The 20,312-nt window shown below is 51.2% G+C and overlaps 1 protein-coding gene across 1 annotated transcript in view; it reads left to right on the top strand.

Moving 5' to 3' along the window:
- SRC (SRC proto-oncogene, non-receptor tyrosine kinase) overlaps window positions 1-18,357 on the top strand; it is a 30,871-nt gene extending 12,514 nt beyond the window's left edge. Inside the window, exons 4-12 of the mRNA XM_077831973.1 lie at window positions 5,811-5,909; window positions 6,855-6,958; window positions 11,025-11,174; window positions 12,379-12,534; window positions 13,193-13,372; window positions 14,237-14,313; window positions 15,434-15,587; window positions 16,503-16,634; window positions 17,121-18,357. Coding sequence (XP_077688099.1) covers window positions 5,811-5,909; window positions 6,855-6,958; window positions 11,025-11,174; window positions 12,379-12,534; window positions 13,193-13,372; window positions 14,237-14,313; window positions 15,434-15,587; window positions 16,503-16,634; window positions 17,121-17,329 — 1,261 coding nt within the window. The 3' untranslated portion in view covers window positions 17,330-18,357. The remainder of the gene's footprint in view (window positions 1-5,810; window positions 5,910-6,854; window positions 6,959-11,024; window positions 11,175-12,378; window positions 12,535-13,192; window positions 13,373-14,236; window positions 14,314-15,433; window positions 15,588-16,502; window positions 16,635-17,120) is intronic.
- The last annotated feature ends 1,955 nt before the right edge of the window (window positions 18,358-20,312 follow it).

Genomic DNA, 20,312 nt, shown 5'->3' with positions numbered 1-20,312 from the left:
TTCCTGTCACATTGGCTAGGCTGGAAAGATTGAGGTTTACCCTGCTCATTTGTTAGAGCTGGTCAAAAATTTATCTGACGGAACAGTTCTCCATTGGAAAATGCTGAGTCGATGAAATCGAATCGCTCTTGCAAAATGTGGTTTTTTTTGTTAGTTTCCCTGTCAAAAAACATTATCTAAATATTTTATTTAGATTTAAACATTTTTACTCAAACTATCATATAATTGAAACAATAAAAAACATATTTCAACCTTTATCGAAATTAAACATTTTGGGATATTTTTGTTTCATGGGGAGTTAAAAATCAGATTTTGGGGTGGGTTGGTTTGTTTGTCCCAATGTGGGATGAAACCAGATTTTGAAAGCTCAGAATTTCCCGTCTCAGTTTCTCTTTTCAGCCAGCTCTTGTTCATCCTTGTTCCCCAGTGTCTGTCCCCTCTGTAATGGATTCAGTACAGCACGGACCCATGGCTGGCACATCAGCTTAGCACAGGGGGAGCTGTGGAATCCCTTGAGCTATTCCCCATGCCTTTCCATGGAGAGGGATCTCTCTTCAGAGTGGCCCACTGGCAGCATACCTACCTACTTAGGCAACAGTTTGGTAGGATGCCACCATCTGCCAACGTCCTAGTGTTACAGCGGAGACAGAATCCCGATCATGGGTATGTAAGCAGTTTGCCTGGGCCTCCCAGCTCTCTTTAGAAAGAGCTCCCAAAGTGCATTGTCCCCTGTCTTGCTCTACATGCATCTCCTAGAATCATAGAATATCAGGGTTGGAAGGGACCCCTGAAGGTCATCTAGTCCAACCCCCTGCTCGAAGCAGGACCAATTCCCAGTTAAATCATCCCAGCCAGGGCTTTGTCAAGCCTGACCTTAAAAACTTCCAAGGAAGGAGATTCCACCACCTCCCTAGGCAACGCATTCCAGTGTTTCACCACCCTCTTAGTGAAAAAGTTTTTCCTAATATCCAATCTAAACCTCCCCCACTGCAACTTGAGACCATTACTCCTCGTTCTGTCATCTGCTACCATTGAGAACAGTCTAGAGCCATCCTCTTTGGAACCCCCTTTCAGGTAGTTGAAAGCAGCTATCAAATCCCCCCTCATTCTTCTCTTCTGCAGGCTAAACAATCCCAGCTCCCTCAGCCTCTCCTCATAAGTCATGTGTTCTAGACCCCTAATCATTTTTGTTGCCCTTCGCTGGACTCTCTCCAATTTATCCACATCCTTCTTGTAGTGTGGGGCCCAAAACTGGACACAGTACTCCAGATGAGGCCTCACCAATGTCGAATAGAGGGGGACAATCACGTCCCTCGATCTGCTCGCTATGCCCCTACTTATACATCCCAAAATGCCATTGGCCTTCTTGGCAACAAGGGCACACTGCTGACTCATATCCAGCTTCTCGTCCACTGTCACCCCTAGGTCCTTTTCCGCAGAACTGCTGCCTAGCCATTCGGTCCCTAGTCTGTAGCGGTGCATTGGATTCTTCCATCCTAAGTGCAGGACCCTGCACTTATCCTTATTGAACCTCATCAGATTTCTTTTGGCCCAATCCTCCAATTTGTCTAGGTCCTTCTGTATCCTATCCCTCCCCTCCAGCGTATCTACCACTCCTCCCAGTTTAGTATCGTCCGCAAATTTGCTGAGAGTGCAATCCACACCATCCTCCAGATCATTTATGAAGATATTGAACAAAACCGGCCCCAGGACCGACCCCTGGGGCACTCCACTTGACACCGACTGCCAACTAGACATGGAGCCATTGATCACTACCCGTTGAGCCCGACAATCTAGCCAGCTTTCTACCCACCTTATAGTGCATTCATCCAGCCCATACTTCCTTAACTTGCTGACAAGAATACTGTGGGAGACCGTGTCAAAAGCTTTGCTAAAGTCAAGAAACAATACATCCACTGCTTTCCCTTCATCCACAGAACCAGTAATCTCATGATAAAAGGCGATTAGATTAGTCAGGCATGACCTTCCCTTGGTGAATCCATGCTGGCTGTTCCTGATCACTTTCCTCTCATGCAAGTACTTCAGGATTGATTCTTTGAGGACCTGCTCCATGATTTTTCCAGGGACTGAGGTGAGGCTGACTGGCCTGTAGTTCCCAGGATCCTCCTTCCTCTGGCACTGTAGCCTCTGCTGAGGCAGGATGGCATAGTTGACCTGAGTTTCCCAGAATGCACTGTTGGTATCTATCTTAGTTACTTATTTGGCCCCCATTCCAGTGTTATGTAAGCCCCTCACAATCTTCAGTGTATGTGTATGCCACACCCCTGAGAGACAGGGCAGTGCTAATCTCCCCATTTTGCAGGTGGGGCACAGAGAGAAAGTGACTTGCCCAAGATCTCATTGGGCAGCGTGCACTACATTGGCCTTCTAAATAGATGTGCTTGCTAATGGGGCAGTATTGGTGCATCTGCAGGTGCACAATATTTCCCCATTATACAGAGTGAAAACACCTGTAAAATGGGTCATGAGATGGCCTGAGCTACCAAAGGCTGAGGGATCTGGATCCAGGTTTTGGGTTAGGCCATTGTGCAGGGAGGGACTAGCAGGGGATCTGAATTTCCCCAGGGTTTGAGGCAGAGGGTTCAGATCTGGAAAGATGTGTGGTTGCGTGTCTTTTTGTTAAGCTCAGACCATCTCTTAAAATGTGCCTTTAAAAAACCCCTGAAGTTATCCATTTATTTGAAACTAAATATTTATTTATTTGTTCTGAAAATATGAATCCTCTGGTAAAGTATCTCAAGACCCTTATCAGGAATCTGCAGAGTTCTTTGTAGATTTGTTTATCCTGCAGTCACAGTAAATTAGATGCAGGCTCTTCCTTCCTCCCTCCCATCTGACTCTGACAGAACAGTCTCTGTAATATATGACTGCCATCTCCCATAGAACAAAACTTCCCCAGTCTTCGGGCATTCCTTTCTGCTTGTGACCCACTTACAAGAATCCCCCGGACACCCCAGTGAAAATCTGGGAACTGGTGCGACAAAGTCGTTGCCCTGGATTTGTTTTCTCACTTCACCAGTCTGCTTATCCCAAGAGATCGCTGCTAATGGAAATGACGGCCGTACTTTATTGTGACAAGATGGTGGGCTTGACTATCCCGTTATCCATCTCAGAGCCCCTAGATGTGCTTAGACCCTAAAGTGATGAACCAGAACAATCTATATAGACTCTTCTCAAATTCCAGCCTTGTAAAATTGTACTTGGGGCAAGTAACACTTTTGTGGGCATATTCATTGGATCCATCCTCCTGGTGCAGATGAGCAAGTATACTTTTTAAAATAGATTTTAACAACTTCTACATCTAGTCACTAAGCCTGTGTGCACTGTAGCAGTAATTGTACGTGTAAATGGCTATGCATAATCCCATGGGCAAATGATGCACTTTTGCCCATGCAGTTAGGAATATTTGAGCTTTGTGTCTGGATTGGAAAATTTTCCTGTCCATTTTCCAAGGCTGCCATGTGCCATCTGATCTGTGTATACACTGTGTTAGGGGTACACACACTCGTTCCTTTCAAAGTGCAGGGAGGTGGTCTTTTGCGGGAGTCTGAGACACCTCTGTTCTGAGGAAATGTATTCTCAAATCCACATGGAGGGTTTGCCAACCCAGCAGCCGTGGCTTCACTTGTGAAATTCTGCAAGATAAAGACATTCCAAACCACCTTGACATTTGGAGTGCTTTCAGGGTTAGCTCTTTAGAGAGAGAGGAGCGCGTACCACATGGAGCAGGAGCCTGCTCCTCACCTCTTCCCTCTTGCTCACTTCACATAAAGCTTAGGGTACTGCATCTCACCAGGGCTGCACCAGCAACTTGTGCACGGCCACATGAATAACTGAGCTCCGAGACAGCTTCTTAAGGTGACTCCTGGGATAACACCGCAGTAGCTCTGAGCTCCCCGTGCAGCCCAATACTGAAGCATGGATCCATAGGCACCGACTTTTACTTTTCCCCAGGGTTGCTCCAGCCCCTCCCACGAGGCCACATCCCCTGCTCCATCCCTGCCCTCGCTCCGCTTTTTCCTGGCCCCAGCTTGCTGTTCTCTGCCCTTCCCCAAGCTGCCAATCTTGTGCCAAACAGCTGTGGCTGGTGGGTGCTGAGCACCCTCTATTTTTTCCGTGGGTTCTCCCCACAGAACAGAGTCGGCACCTGTGCCTGGATCCACTTCTGCTGGGAGAGCCCCTCACCCAATCATGTAAGCGCCTCATACAGGATCAGTGATAGGGAGAGATTACATGAAACCTGACGCCAATCATGACCGTCCTTTCCCCACTGAATTCAAAAGGAGTTTTGCCGCCAAAATAAATGGCAGTGCCATTCAAGCCCTGCTAAGTGATGTTCATGCCTCAATCATTTATTTTTCACGCTCTGTCCCTCCCCTTTTTTCCTCTCTTCCTCCTTGTTGCTTTTATGTGATTTGCATATAACAAACAAGTCTCCTTTGTTTGGCCGTCTTTTCTGGCACACTTTTTTTTTATTATCACAGACATTCTGCTTTTTTCTTTTTCTTTTTCTTTTCCTTCTCTGCTTCCCTGTTCTTTCTGCTCTCTGGGATTTCCAATGCTTCACACTTCAGACAGAATTGGTTCAAATTCAGATGGCTCCAAAGGTATTTTCAATGGGTATCTGATGTGCCTTTTTAAGTAAGGAGTTTCCTTATTTAAAAGGCTATTACCTGTGGAGTGTGTATGTGAGAGTGATCGCACAGTGACCGTGGCCATCGCATGCCTTATGGGATCAACATGGTATCCGCACTGGAATCTCTGGTCAAATGGCATTTCTGAATTAACTTAGGGTGCCCTGATACCGGAGCAATTTGATCCTTGTTGCCAATATATTTCCTAGAGCACTTGGTGCCAAGGCTGTCATGATGGTCAGTGACTATATCTAAGCAAATGCTTAGATTCTTGTGGCTGTGGAGGGACAGACCCCTTTCCAAAGCTCTGCCTGTTGAGGGTTCTGCACTCTGCCTCTTGCTTCGTGCAGTAAATCCAAGCCCAAAAGAACAAGAGCCAAATCAAGGTGCTGAGCAACTGCCCGTGTTGATGGGAATTGCAGGTGCTCGGCACCATAGACTCAGCCCTTTGTGAGCAAAGCTCCGTTATTAGTTCCCCTGCCAGCTTGGCTATTGCCCCCAGGGGTTCTAATGGTCCCTTGGAGAGGGTACTTCAAGGTGAATTTCTAGTGACTGTTGTGGGGAGCAGTTGTAGTTGATGGTAAAAATAATATTGAGAGCAAAGAGTGATGCTTTCTGTGGCCTAACAAATTCCTGTGCTCATCTGTAATGTAGGGTTGCCAGTTTTGGTTGGATGTATTCCTGGAGGTTTCATCACACAACAATCTTTAATTAAAAAGATTCATCTTTAATTCCTGGAGACTCCAGGACAATCCTAGAGACTCGGCAACCCTACTAATGACCGCAGGAAACATGGGAAGGTGGACATATAGTAGGGCTCACAGCACCCAGCCCCCAACCTGAACTAACTCGCCCTGAACCTTCGAGAGCTTGTCCCTTGCCCTGTTGACTCTAAATCCAGTTTCAATCCAATCTGATTGTAGCTTTGGGTCTCTGAACATCTCCCAGTTCAGTAAAGCTGTGGGCACCCAACAGTGACCTAAGCAAAACAATCCAGAAGAACTAGCTTGGAAATAACCCTGGTGCCAGTGACCTCCCTGAAAGGGCTGGGTTGCCTGTTGGCAATACCTCCAGCCCAGGGAGTCCACTCTTGGTTGACAGATGCTAGAGAAGTTCCTCTTTTTGAATGTCTGTCTCTCTTTATTTCTCTTCCAGGGAAGGAGACTGGTGGCTGGCTCACTCCCTCACGACAGGACAAACGGGCTACATCCCCAGTAACTATGTCGCACCCTCAGACTCCATCCAGGCTGAAGAGTAATTGAAATCTTTTTAGACGGTTTAAAAGAACAATGCAAACAGCCTGCCAAGTATATTTTTTTCCGACATGTTTTGTAGCCTCCTAAAGGCCTTTGTGGGCTTTCTGAGGTTGCCACTCTGTTAAGCATTTTGTTGTTTTCCTCAGACATGCTCAAAGCCAAATGTTAAGACTAGATATGTTTTCGTGCCATATACAGTGAAATCCGTCTTGAGCAACTGCCCAGGGATGGCCTGTGTAGTAGATGTGGCCCTAAAGGATCTGATTTTTTTTTTTTTTCTAGACCAAATAGGCATTTAATTGCATATGCAAGATGTTGACTAATTTGCTTATGCAAATTAGGGGCAGCATGCCAATAGGCACATTTGCACCCGCAGTGGCCCTATTTGTGTATGCAATCACGCTCGTGGTCTGTGCAAGTTAGGCATGTGCAATTGGCTGCACCACTAATTTTTATGTAAATCTACCTTGACGGGTTGCACGCACCATGCTGGAAGGCTAGACAGGGCTAACCCCAAATCACACAGACTCCCATCTGAACACTGCTGCAGGCACTGCACTGTGCTGTGAAAATAACACCCGCTTTCTGCTCCACATGTGGCGGGGGGCAGAGTTCTGGGAGTAACACTGGGCTGGGATGCCTGGGGGACGCCTGAATTAAAAAAGACAAGTGACTGCCTATGACACAGAATTGCTCTGGAGGGGTGGGAGGGGAGAGGCTTTTGCTGTTTACCTAATTATATCTTTCCGAATAGATCCCTGGCTGTTGGGATTTGAGAACTCTGACGAATGCCTCTGGCTGTTAATGCAACCCTTGGTTCTAGCAATGAGTGCTGTGGGGGAGGGGATGTTGGGGCATCCCTCTTTAAAACGTGGTAGCACTAATGAAGAGGGTCTAAATCCAGGGGGTTTTCCTTGTGCTGATCTGTTGCTTGCTCTTCCAGGTGGTATTTTGGCAAGATCACTCGCCGGGAGTCGGAGCGGCTCCTGCTCAATTCTGAGAACCCCCGAGGAACCTTCCTGGTCAGGGAGAGTGAAACCACCAAAGGTAATTGGATCCCCGGCAGGCACTTAGGTCCATGATGAAGGTCTATAGGGTGGTTAAGTCTTGGAGAACCATCCCTATACGGTGCTCCTGTCAGGATCTGGAGGCACAAGGCAGTGGGGTGGCCAGTCTGCTGGGTCCAGGCGTCTCCCCAGGCTCTGCGCTTCCTCTCACAAAGATAGAATGAGGAGATGCTAGCTGGAGTTGCTGAGAGGTCCCCACTTCTCTGTGCGCACAACCCCTAAAGTGCCTCCTATCCTATGCCTGGAGGGGCAGCCTGTCTGCAGTACACCCAGAATCCTTGTCCTGTACCAAGGTGACCCTTAATCGGTGACCATCTTGCTTTTAACCCTTGCGCTTTTAATTTGTCCCTGCTCAGCCAGCCTGTTCCAATGGGCGGTTCCCCCGACTCTTTCCCCAGCCGATTGGCTGAGAGCTGGGTGGGATTGAAAAGTCTGGTGTAAACAGTCTCCGATCTTGTGCTCGCCTCTTTTATTTTTTTTCCCCTCCAGGAGAACTGTGCAGAAACTGGGTCACTGAGCTGGGAATAGCTGGGTAACCAATAGCAACGGGGAACTCTGCCGTTCCCTCCTTCCTATAGTGCCAGGGGCTGTTGAGCTTGAGCTGCTTCATGGAGACTGTGTGAGGACCTGGCTGCGGGGCGGAGCAGGCTAGCCTATATCCGGGCAGCAGTGGCCTCTGCATCGGCAGAGAGCCTGGCTGTGAATTACATCTGCCCTGCATGCTTGTGCTTGCTAAGATTTCATCAGCCTTGCTCTGACCTGGGTGCGCTCAGTGCAAGCAGCATAATTGCTCTGAGTCAGACAGAGATTGAGACTTGGGGGTGGGGTATTTAGTTAAGATAACTGGGGAGGGGGGGCTGAATGTTGTGTCTCTGACATGAGTGGATTCTGGTGCTGTCTCCAAGCTGGTTTGGAGCGTGCAATCCAAGGCCCCAAACAGCTCTCTGCATGCTGACGTGAGATGTTCTGAAGATGGTGGGTGGGATGGTGAAGTTTAGGACTGGTATAAAAGGGGTATATAGTAACTTACGTAGCAACCTCCCATCTAGATGGAGTCCCATGTGCTTCAGGTGTAGGCTCCGTCTGTGCTTGGAGCTGGGCGCGTCGACATGCTCACCCTGGCTCTCATTGAGCTAGTGCGCTAGAAGTAGTGTAGCCGTGGAAACACGGGCGAGCTGCCCTGAGTTCGTACCCATGGGGTCCGGAGCGGGTTTGTCCCCCTCGCAGCTAGCCCGTGCCACTGCTCATTGCTGCTTGTGCTACTGCAGCTAGCTCAGCGAGAGCTAGCGTGAGTCTACACAGAGAGTCTCAGAGCCTGGGTCAGACTCTGGCTCGTGGGGGGTCAGGTCACTGAATTAAAAATTAACTGTGTAGACGTGGCCTGGAGCTACCCCCATCCCTAGGCTTCAAAGCCCGATCTCCTGCCAGAGCTGCAACATCTCCATGGCTTTTCTTCGCGTCGTAGCCCAAGTCAGCCTATGTGTAGCAGGCTCCCTTCCCCCTCCTCCGTTGTGCACTCATCTCTGGGGTGGAAGGTGGCAATGCTACGCAGTCATCATGCTTGTAGTGCCTCGAGATCTTGCCCAAGCCTTGCACAAGGGCTGTGTGGCAGGCATTGTACAAACAACATGGGAAGGCTTTAGCCTTTAAAGAATTAGAAGAAGGGAGATTATCCCCATTTTGCAGAGTCAGAACTGAGGCCCAGGGAGTTGATCAAGGTCACATGAGATGTCTGCGGCAGCTCAGTTCCTGGCTCTGCATCTCCCAAGTTCCAGGAAAGCATGTTCAGGAGGGGAAGTTCAGACTAACTTCCCCCACTTCAACGACCGGGTGAACCTATGTGAACAGAGGGTCACCACCCAAATAAGGATTAGGCCAGGGCTCTAGGGCAGGGGTGGGCAAACTTTTTGGGCTGCGGGCCACATCTGGGTGGGGAAATCGTATGCAGATCCGGGGCAGGGGGTTGGGGTGCAGGAGGGAGTGCGGGGTGTGGGAAGGGGTGCAGTGTGCAGGCAAGGGATTGGGGCAGAGGAGGGGGCTCAGGGCAGGGGGTTGGGGTGCAGGGTGTGATGGGGCTCAGGGCAGAGAGTTGGGGTGCAGGGGAGGGCTCAGGGCAGGGTTGGGGTGCAGGAGGGGTGCAGTGGGGACTCAGGGCAGGGGGTTGGGGTGCAGGGTGCAGCAGGGGGCTTAGGGCAGGGCGTTGGGGGGGCAGGGTACAGGAGGGGTTCGGGCTCCAACCTGGCGCCACTTACCTAAAGCGGCTCCAGGTGGCAGCGGCACGCACCAGGGCCAGGGCAGGCTCCCTATCTGCCTGCCGGGGCCCCATGCTGTGCCGCTCCGCTCCGGGAGCCCCAGGGACCATGGGGGGCAATCCCACAGGCCAGATCCAAAGCCCTGAGGGGTCGGATCCGGCCCGTGGGCCGTAGTTTGCCCACCCCTGCTCTAGGGAGTCTGTCTGTCTGACTCTTGCTGCAAAAAATCCATTTAAACCAATAAAAAGAGGAAGCCTGGAACATTACACTGCTTGAGAGTCGTCTTGGTTTGGATTGTGTTGAGGCGGATTTTCGATGCTCCACAATGGCACAAGTTTGTTGAGCAGGTTGCCAGTAGCTCACTAGGTCATGCAAGTTGCGAATTTTATTTTTGTGTGTGGAGGCCTCTCTGCCCTGAAATGAGTCCTGTAAGCCAGCAGGGTCTCTTCCTATTCATACCGCATCCAGGAATCACACAGGGAGGCACCTTTTTCCTCTTACTCTCACTTCCACACAGGGAGTGATGGCAGGGCCAGCTGATCCTAGACACCTCACCAAAATAGTGTGCATCTCCCTGTACGTTCCACTGAAGAGCAATGTCCCCATTTCAAGGGAAGTGGCTGGTTTTTGTGCCTGCCCTTTTGTGTACTCCTCATTTTGGTGCTACTCATGTCACGTTTCTTCCCCTCCACTCTCATTTTGCTGCCTTGTTAAGCCAATCCACAAAGATTACGTGCTGTATGGGCCAGAGAAGTAGTCAGGGGTACACCTATATGAGTAGGTGTGATGGATACGTGTGATCTTGTGGAACTCTGGGGTGGAATGTGCTATCTGGGAACACCTTTCCTAAACTGCTGTATAGTACTGCTGGAAGTGAGGGAACAGTATCCAGGAGAAACTGCAGGGGGGAATTTAGGGACGTGGAATGTAAACACACGAATTGACACTTCTCCCAAGACACTGAGGGTGAATAACCCCATCTTATACTGCCGTTGGACCTCCTGTGATGGCGTAATGCCAGGTCTTATGTTTCATCCATGACATCTCTGACAAGCCCCACAGTGCATCCTAGCACCACGCTGGGAAACTGGCTTGGCACTGACAGGGCAGTAAATCACCAGCATCACTGCCTTAGTGTCTAGGTGTTCTGTGGCAGTCTCCCATCTCCAAGTATTCTCTTGATCCCACACTGGTTAGCTTATGGCGCTTGACAGCCTCACTGCATCAGCAAACATAACTGGAGGCCACAACTGGAGTTGGCCTTGCCTGCTGCTTTGTTCAAAGGACATGATGCCTCTACACTTTGATTTCCCCCAACCCTTCCCATGGTCCTGCTGTGAAGTTGCCGTCCTGTTGCACTGGCATGTCCAGAATCTCTTCCAGGGACACAGGATCAAGGCTTCCCAGCGGGATGGGACTGTACGCAAGGCTGTGTGTATTCCCATGCCCTGCGGCTGTACAGCTCCAGGGAGAAAGCAACGTGCAGCTGTAACAACCAATAGTTGTTTGCATTGGTTCTCCCCTTGTCTTACTCTGTCACACTGGCTACCTTAGAGTTGTTCAACTTGTCCCAGTCTTAGAATGACACATCAACCGAGTTACATCTCTAAAGAGCATGAGTGCCCCTGCCCAGGCCCCAACCCCACCATTCCCTTTCTATAAACCTCAGAGGAACGAGGCATGCGCTTCTAATGTACCCTACTCAGTCATTTTCCCGCTGCTCTTGGAGTGTTCCCTCAAGGGCCTGGGCATAACCAGGGCAGGAGGACTGAGGTGCACTTGCTCTCCCCACAGGTGCCTACTGCCTCTCCGTCTCTGACTTTGACAACGCCAAGGGGCTCAACGTGAAACACTACAAGATCCGCAAGCTGGACAGCGGTGGCTTCTACATCACCTCTCGCACGCAGTTCAACAACCTGCAGCAGCTGGTGGCGTATTACTCCAGTAGGTGTCGAGAGATCAGTATTTGCGCCCTGCATTTGTACAGAATGCAGCTGAACCCATTCCCTGCCCTGCATTCCTTTATGGCCTATGCAAAGTAAAGTGTAGCCAGGCCTGGGACAGGAAAACCAGGGCCTGTGGGTTAGTAATGATGGAGGAGAGGGTGTATTGCCCCAAGAGTTGGGTTTGAAGGAGGGGAGAGAGGCTGCTGGAGGTTAGGGCGAGTGTATGGGGCCTGTGGAACAGCCTGGTAAAAGCACAGCATTGAGAGTGGGAGAAGGAGATAGAGACATCCGAGGGGGGTGTACGGAGGTACAGAGATGTACGCCTTGATGTGAATTGAGGCTCTGTCTGCCTCCCTCTTGGCAATGGGGAGGGGGAGAAGATTGGTGCAGCTCCCTAAGTGGCTGCAGTGGTGGGACCCTAGTGTGGACAAGGCTCCTGCAGCTTCTGGTATTCAACACTGTGTCACTCTAGACTTGCTCTGATCAGGTTTTTTAGACCGGGCTGCTGATCTCTTCTATCTTAGTGCTTCCGTCCAAGCTACCACTGACGCAGCTGCACCATTGTTAGCAATGTTGGGTAACTTTGCCAATAAAAAAATCCCCAGTGTAGAAAGCCCCAGGGCTGCATAGTGGTAGGGGTGAGAGGCCTGGGCCTTCATTTTGGCAGGTCGAGCAATCAAAAAGAGAAGCCAAAGGTCTGTTTCCACTTCCCTGAAAACATACAGGATGCCAGGAGACTTGGTGATTTTAGATAGAATGAGTAAACGTGAGGCTCCCTCCTCTCTAGCCCTTGTCTCCTAAGGAGATGGCGCATCTCAGCAGGGGAGACGGATACTAGATGTTAGGAGGGAAATTATCAAGGAAGGAAGACCGTTTTCTCCCTCCCATCTGCAATGCAGAGAACAACCCCCTAGAGACCTATGGCCTAAATGCCTAGCAGGTAAGCAGTGAATGGCAGGCCCCATTTGAAGTGGGCAGGGGATGTTGTCTTCCACATGGATTGTAGCACTCTAGGCAAAAGGGTCCCAGGCACCCTTCCCACTGAAATAAAATGGAGAAGAGCCAAATAATGGGATTTTAAGTAAGAAGAAAAGGGATGATGATCAGAACAGACTCTGCAGCTTTTGAGGCTGGCAGGACTTCTGGTGAAGATGCCGTCTATCTAAACTCCCCCGATGCCTGTCTATCTTCCCCCTTGCCAGAACATGCTGATGGCTTGTGCCACCGTCTCACAAACGTGTGCCCAACTGCCAAGCCCCAAACTCAAGGACTTGCTAAGGATGCTTGGGAAATCCCCAGGGAGTCTCTGCGACTGGAGGTGAAACTGGGGCAAGGCTGCTTTGGAGAAGTGTGGATGGGTAAGGATTCCTCCAAACACACACGCCTACGGCACCGGCAGCAGGTGCCTGGGCCATGGAGTGTCTGCTCATCTTGACTTCTTAATGAGCCAGCTGGATTTCTGACAGCCAGGGCTGGATGAGAGAATAGGCATTTCAGCCTTCGTTATTCCTTGCAGCGATTTGAGTAATCTCTCCTTCCTGGCTGGTGTCTCCCACCTGGGTGGGAGTAGGGGTGCTCACTGGAGTGATGCAAAGCTTCCCCAGCGCTGAAAGTGCCCCCCAGGGCGCTCTGAGGGAGCATCTCTGCCCACCAAACAGGCCGTATAAATGGGATGGGAGGGAATAACTTCTAGCACCGGCAGAGACCCGTGGATTGTGGCCAGTGCACTGAGCATTGGCCAAGGAATGCTGATGTGTCAGAAAGTCGGGTGGGGCGCAGTGAAGTCCGCAGCTCTCCCTGTGCTAGTCAGGCTCATGCACTTGGGCTTCCACGCCTGGTGCAGCATCATCCCTGCACATCCTGTTGATAGTGTGTCATGGTATAATCCGGCTGTGCCGGGGTGACTGGGTGCTGGGCACCACGCCCCTGAAGGCGGGGTGCTAGGTGAGCGCCTGTAAAGGCAGCACCTAATCCGCCAGGGGCTGCTTCATAAACTGTCTCTGGCTTCTGCTCCAGGGACCTGGAATGGCACCACCCGGGTGGCCATAAAGACTCTGAAACCCGGCACCATGTCTCCAGAGGCATTTCTGCAGGAGGCCCAGGTGATGAAAAAACTCCGACATGAGAAGCTGGTTCAGCTGTATGCGGTGGTGTCAGAGGAGCCCATTTACATTGTAACGGAGTACATGAGCAAAGGTCAGTGCCTGGCACCCAGGGGATAGGGCTGGGGCAGTCATAGGCTGTGATAACTGAGGAACTGCTTCCTATTTGAAACTGAACCTACTGTGTGAGCAGAGAGAAGCGCGTAGGGCAGGCTGCACTGGCCACCAGCAGCAGCGAGATGCAGCCACCTGAGGGAGCTGGAAGGAATCTCTCCCCTAAAACTGATTCCATAGTGCTCCCACACATGGAAAGCCGGATCCTAGTGGGCGGAGGTGGAGACCTAGCCAGCTGAGCAGTCTTACCCATTCCTCCATAGGAGGCGTGTTGGAGATTTACCGGCGGCACCTGCCATGGGCAATGTGCAGTTTCCCGACTAGAAGGGATAGAGTTAAGGGAGCTGGGGCCCACTAGCGCGCAGAGGGGTAAGGAAACGGCCTGCTTGGGAGCTGACTGAGGAGGGGGAGGGCACAGGTTGTGAAGAGAGGAATAACCACACCCAGTTCTGGGCTGGAACTTCCTGCCTCACAATGTTCCCACTCTGCTGCCCTCTCCCTGATGGAACCGGAGCTGCTCAATGTGTCATAGGCCCCATCCCGCTAACAGATTGGTCTTCAGCTCAGCAGGCAGGGGCCTGTGCTTTTTGGAGCAGGAGGATTTGGATTCTGTCCTTACTGTTGCCATGGTGTTCCAAGTGGATGTAGAGCAATGAAATCCCAGGTGGCTACAGGTTGGCTTAGCACAAGACTCCTCACCCCACCCCCTTCCCATCATCTCCTAACTCCAAGGGCAGCTGCATGAGGACACCTCTTTGCTATTCTGCTCAAACACCGTCAAGTGGCCGAGTCTGGTGTCTGCTCCTTCCTAACTGCAGCTGATGGTTGTGCCTTTCCACCCTAGGGAGCTTACTGGATTTCCTGAAGGGGGAGATGGGCAAGTATCTGCGGCTGCCCCAGCTGGTGGACATGGCAGCTCAGGTGGGTCTGGCTCAATGGAGAGCTGCAGTTTGAATTTCCCTTTTATCTTCTTGGCTGCTGTGGCCCTTGGACTTCGGGCCTGGTCTGGGTAGGGTGTGGGGCTCCAGCTGCCAGAGAGGACAGGACCATCATACTAGCCTTCACGAGTGCGATCCAAGGCCAACAGGAATCTACTAGCACCAAAGTGAAATGCCCTCCAGAGTTTGAGGCGCTGCCTCAGATGTCCTTGTCCTCTGAATTTGGGGATAACCTGATCCAAAGCCAGCAATCCCATGGGGGCAGGGTGGGCGGGGAAGAGAGGAAGAATCTGTTCAGAATGGGAGGGCCTCTGTCCCACTTGCCCTTATCTCCTTTCTGTTTCTCTGCCACAATTGCACTCTCACGCGAGGCCTGGGAACTGGCTGGTCAGGGCACAGCCAGAGCCATAAAGTGCTAGACTTTGGATCGCCTACCTTCTGGGGTCTTTGCCAGCAGCTGTTGGTGTTATGGCAACCTCTGTGGTGAAAGGTCAATAGCAGCCTGCCCTAAGCAGATTTATAGGGCTCTGGAGGGTCACCAAATTAGAGATGTACTCCGGAAAACTGTGAGGGATCCTGTGCTAGATCTGTAGCCCTGAGTCTATGGTGCATACACAGAAACAAAAAGCAGCTATCGTCCCTAGCTTGGCTCCTGCCACTGGACTGGTCCTATCAGGTTTTACTGCCCTGACCTGGCTGCTATAGAAAAGGACCCCAGTCTGGGGCTCTGTGCAGTATTTCACATAGAATCTCGGAGAAGAAAATCCCTCATCACTGCCAGGCTTTTGTTTCTCCCCCATCGGTGTCTTATTTATGGCCACAAACCTGCATTGGCCTGACGAAGTGTTGCAAAATAACTCCAAGACCCTTCCAAGTCCTATCAGCTCAGTGTGGCCCAGCCCCCGGGCTGATGTTGGGTTGCCACTTCACCACCTCCATTCCACCTCAGCCAGAGCCTCCCAGGACGCTGCTGGAGTGCCAACTGTTTACCATGCAAGCAGCTCTGCATTCACACGAGCACAGTTGTGAGGTCTAGTGTTTGGGCAAACTCTGTCCTGCAGCATCTAACGTTCTCTGCGCACTGTCCCATGTGTGGGCTACAGATCGCATCTGGAATGGCGTATGTGGAGAGGATGAACTACGTCCATCGGGATCTCCGAGCTGCCAACATCCTGGTGGGGGAAAACCTGGTGTGCAAGGTAGCCGACTTCGGCTTGGCCCGGCTGATTGAGGACAATGAATACACAGCCAGGCAAGGTATGGGGAGTGGGAGGGTGCGCGTTGCCTTTATGTGCGGGTGTCAAAGGAAGCTGTGGAAAATGGAAATGAGCGAGGCCCAAACTGCTTAGCATTGCAGAGCAGGGCAGGTGAGCGCAAGGTGGCACAAGCCATTGGTATGTGCTCCTAGGTTCAAGTCCAGCCCAGCCCAGCTCAGGAATGACTCAAAATTGTTTCCTTCCAGCCACTGTTTGTGGGCCTGTCGGGTTCCCTGCAGATTGCCCCACTGGCACGGGTGGCCTCTGCAGAGGTGCCAAGTACTTAAACAGGGCATGAAGGCTGAAGTATCCCTTGTCCCAAGCCGGTGAGGGAGTCTGCACAGCAACAGCCCAGACTGCAGGTGTTGAGGGACACAGCTCTGCAGGGCTCTTGATCCAGCACTTCTCAGGAGTCTGCAGTCTCACTCCTGTGCTCGGATGTGTATGGTGTGACCCTGCTGCTCCATATTGTGTACTTTTAAACCAGCACTTTAACTCCCGTTCACCTGCTTCTACCCACCCTTCCCTGCTGGTGCTATTGGAAAGTGAAGGGGATGGGACTTGGGACCCCATCTTATGCTCAGACTTACTCCTGATGCAGGCTCTGTCCCCGCCTAGGTATGAAACTTAATAAGGTACTTGCTGTCCCTGTAAGAGGTGAGAGGGGAAGCAATCACCATCACTAGTGCCACGGACTGCAGATGGGGCAGACATTACTTTTCTCCAATGCTAGTTCTGTAGCCTAGTCCTCTGAACGGAGGTCTGCAAGTCCGGCTGGTGAAACCTCCCACCTAGAGTAGCTCTCAGCTCACACCCATTGTGGTATCACTATCCCTCCGTTCTCCACGTGTAGGCTCCTCTAGTGGACATACAGGGTGATTGCATCTGAATCTTATTTTCTGTCTCTGTTGCTTAGGTGCCAAGTTCCCCATTAAGTGGACAGCCCCGGAAGCTGCTTTGTATGGCAGGTTTACGATCAAGTCAGATGTCTGGTCCTTTGGAATCCTCTTGACTGAGCTGACCACGAAGGGCAGAGTGCCATACCCAGGTAAGAGTGGGTACCGACTGTAGACACCAAGAGGTCCTATGCAGTCGCTGGCCACTGCAGGCTCTGATATCCGCTCCGGCTGTGGCAGATCCCAGCTGATCTATGGAGTAGTGTTCTGTCTAAGTTGCCATGGTGACTCCTAGGCTCATCTCCTCAATGGAGAAACTTCCTGTGGGGTTTCTGCCACTGATTAGGGATGGGGGTGGATAATGAGGCCTTCCCCATGGTGGGAAAGACCTGAGGGGATCTTGTACTTGGAAGAAGACGTTCTCTGAGCCTTGAGTCAAGCCCCACACCTCCTGCCTTGGATCAAGTTCTCCTCCCATTCATGCTTGGAGTGAGTGACTGGCTGTATTTAGAGCTGAGGAAGATCTAGCTAGCAGAAGATCAAGGTTCAGTTCCTAGCTCTGTCACAGACTAGCTACATGATTTTAGTCAAGTCAGCTAGCCTTGGTATGTCTCACTATTCCCTCTCTTGGCTATCAGGTATGGTTAACCGGGAAGTGCTGGACCAGGTGGAACGTGGTTACCGGATGCCCTGTCCTCCAGAGTGCCCCGAATCGCTGCACGATCTGATGTGCCAGTGTTGGAGGAAGGACCCAGAGGAAAGGCCCACCTTCGAGTACCTGCAGGCTTTCTTGGAGGACTACTTCACGTCGACAGAGCCCCAGTACCAGCCAGGCGAGAACCTATAGACCTGGGGATGGCTCCTGGTGCCAAAGACCTTGCTCTCCTCCTGGTGTGTCCACACACGTCACAAGACACGCGGCATCTCAGGAACTCCTTGCAGAGTCTGGTTCTGGTGACTAGCCCTTCTCCCAGAGGGTGGCACTAGGTGCTTTTTAGCCCCGCAAGGTGGAGGGGGGCTGGGTTCTCCTGATCACTAATTACTGATTTATGGTCTGTGTTTAACAAAGTGTGGTCATTTGACCTGGAGATGAGTCTGAAGGGAATTGGCTGTGTGCAGTGACTGGGGGTTGGAGAAGGAGCCTTTCCAGAAGAAACCCAGGAGGGAAGGTTTGTGCAGAAGCTGGAGGGACCTTCAGGGGTCTTCCTCCTAGTAGTTCTGAAGTGCAATGAAAGGCATTAGACAACCTCTGTCTAACAATGACCTAGACTTCCTCACTGGAACGCTTGGATCTGCTGGGATTGGATGCTAGTGCTACAGATGGACACCTTTCAATCTCCGATTACGCAGCTTCCAGCCTTTCTCTTTTTTCTTTTAAACCAGCACAAGGTTCCCCCATACCTCTCTGCTCCCTATGCCTGTTCCCAGAGCAGACTTGGCTGCAGTTCGCTACAGGAGTGTTTGTGGTTTCAGACTGAGAGACTCTTCCAGAGAGGACATTCACATTTCAGTGCTCGCATGACTCAGTCTCCACTGCCCCATCCTGCTGGTGTACAGGGCTGTGGCATTGAGACACCAGCCCCAGCCCCCTTGCCTTGCTGCAGGTCCCAGGCACAAGTGAGTTTGGATCAGGGATGCTGACTGTGCCATATAGACCTGGAGGCTCTTGAGGTGACTTTTTCTCCCTGGGCGAGGCTCTACTGGAGAGCTAGAAGGACTTCATGGCTGAGTTGCACATGCAGCTGCATTGGGCTTCAGTGTTGCTGCTCATGGTGCTAGTGACTTCTGACTTGTTTCAGGACCATGTTAGATCATGAGCTGCAGGTTTCTGTCTTCCAGTCTCATCTGACCCAGCAAAAGGAACCTTTAATCTAGATGACTACTTCTTAGAGACACACTAAGGCAAATGCCAATGGGGCAGGATACCCCTCCTTTTTCCTACCCTTGCTGCCAACCCCCTATTGTTTGAGGGGTATTCTTCAATGAAGTACCCCTGGTCTTCCAGCCACCACCCTAAGCAGCACATGTGGAGAACACCTAGCCAGACCCTCCCTACCTCTCCTCATTCCACTCATTCAGTTGTATCTTAGTTTACTCCAAGGTTTATAGTGCCAGAGAAGCAGGGTCGGTCACTCTTGGGACACTTTGGTGTTCATGCCAGCTCTGCCACAGTCAGGAAAGCCTCTGCCCAGCAAAGGGCTCTTTTTGTCTGAATCAAGGCCTGATGTGGAGCTAGCTTACCTAGGGAATTGGGGCCCTGGCCATGCCCCATTGTCTTATCCTCCGCAGGCTGCTGAGCTTGGGAGAGCATCACCCATTCCATGGGGGCATGGTTTCAAGAACTACTTATGGATGCATTTGGGGTAGAGGTGAAGTCTCCATTCTGCCTGAGAGCAGAGGGGCCTTCCCCTCCATCTTCACTCCATAATAGGTCTTGAGCTACAGGGGGCATCACCTAAACTCCAGACCCTGCCTAAAAGTTAAAACTGTGGAGTCTCCTGCTTTAGCCCAGCTTCCATGGCTGTTTTCTCTGGGTGCAGGTGAGGGTCTGGGAAAGGGCTCCCATGGGGAAGATCACTAGTTCAGGGCTTCCACTCAACCCCATTCTTCAGCAGCTAGAGCTGAGATCTTCTGGAATCCTGGTGAGATCTTTGTACCTGCTCTGTGTGCAGCATGGTAAGGTAGGGAAGCAACCTCCTTGCCTCATTGTGTATTGGTGTCTGGCCTAGTTGTGCCCTTGCTGCAAGCTGGCCTTGGGCCCCTGAACGCAGAAATCCTGCAAAATCTCTATTCTAAGCCTTGGTGGGGAAAGGGAGGAGGAAGGGCCTGATTCCGTGAGGTGCTAAGAGCCCTCACTTCCCACTGAAATCCTTGGGAGCTCAGGTTGCTCAGCACTCTGTGGGATTGGATCCTATGTACTTTCTTCAGCAAACAGCTTGTTGCTCCCAGTTAACGCTCTCTGATGGTGCATGTGTGGCTTCCATGCTTGTATTTATGCAGCCAGGTAGCAGAGGCTGCCTTGACAGCAGCTAACACACAAGTGGCTGGTTGTATTTTTTCATCAGGCTTGTGAATAAACAGCAGACTTAAGTTTGCAAGCTTTGCCCTGTGTGTATATAGTTGTTAAAATCTCTAAGGAATCCCTTCTTGCCAGATCACTGCTGATCATCTCTTCTCTCCTGCTGTCTCCTCAGGTGGAGAGATCTGGTGGAAGGCAGATTCAGATACCAGTTCTAGCTCAAGCTGCTGTCAAGGGGAGTTTTCTGGTGACCCTTACCCTGACAGAGAAGCTAATAGGCTATTTACAGCCAAGTTAGTCATGGTGCAGGAGAGATTACAGTAGCCACGGGTCAAGAGACAACTCTCCATCTGCTTTTAGCTGACAGGCAGATGGGATGGATTGTATGCAGGGCAGTAAGAGCTGGGCTGGCCCAGCACTTGGATGCAGGTCATTAGTTGCACTCTAGGACAACACTGCAAATGAATGATCTGTGTCTCAGATACTGGTCCCAAATGGACAAGGGAGGACTGCTGTGCTGAGATCTACAGCGGGAAGTGTTAAAATGGAGAATGAGCCTGGCCTTTCAGTGACTGTGCTAAGCAAAAGGACCACTCTCTTCAGTGGTGGAAGGAGGGAGGAAACCTCAACTCTCGTTAACTCCAGAATGTCATGGGGCTCCATCCCTGTTAGTAAGGTGCCCTAATGCAGCTGCATGCTGGCAGCGTGCACCCCCGTTTTGGAGGTGAGGCCAAAGCACTGCCAAAGGAACAGCAGGCCCACTTCTCATTTGGCTGCAGAAGAAAGGCTCCATGCTGCTTTTATCCCTCTT

Source organism: Eretmochelys imbricata, chromosome 13, assembly GCF_965152235.1.
Source record: "Eretmochelys imbricata isolate rEreImb1 chromosome 13, rEreImb1.hap1, whole genome shotgun sequence".
NCBI classification, from domain to species: domain Eukaryota; kingdom Metazoa; phylum Chordata; order Testudines; family Cheloniidae; genus Eretmochelys; species Eretmochelys imbricata.
Note: the sequence above shows the minus strand (reverse complement) of the source record. Positions and strands in the feature narration are given on the sequence as shown.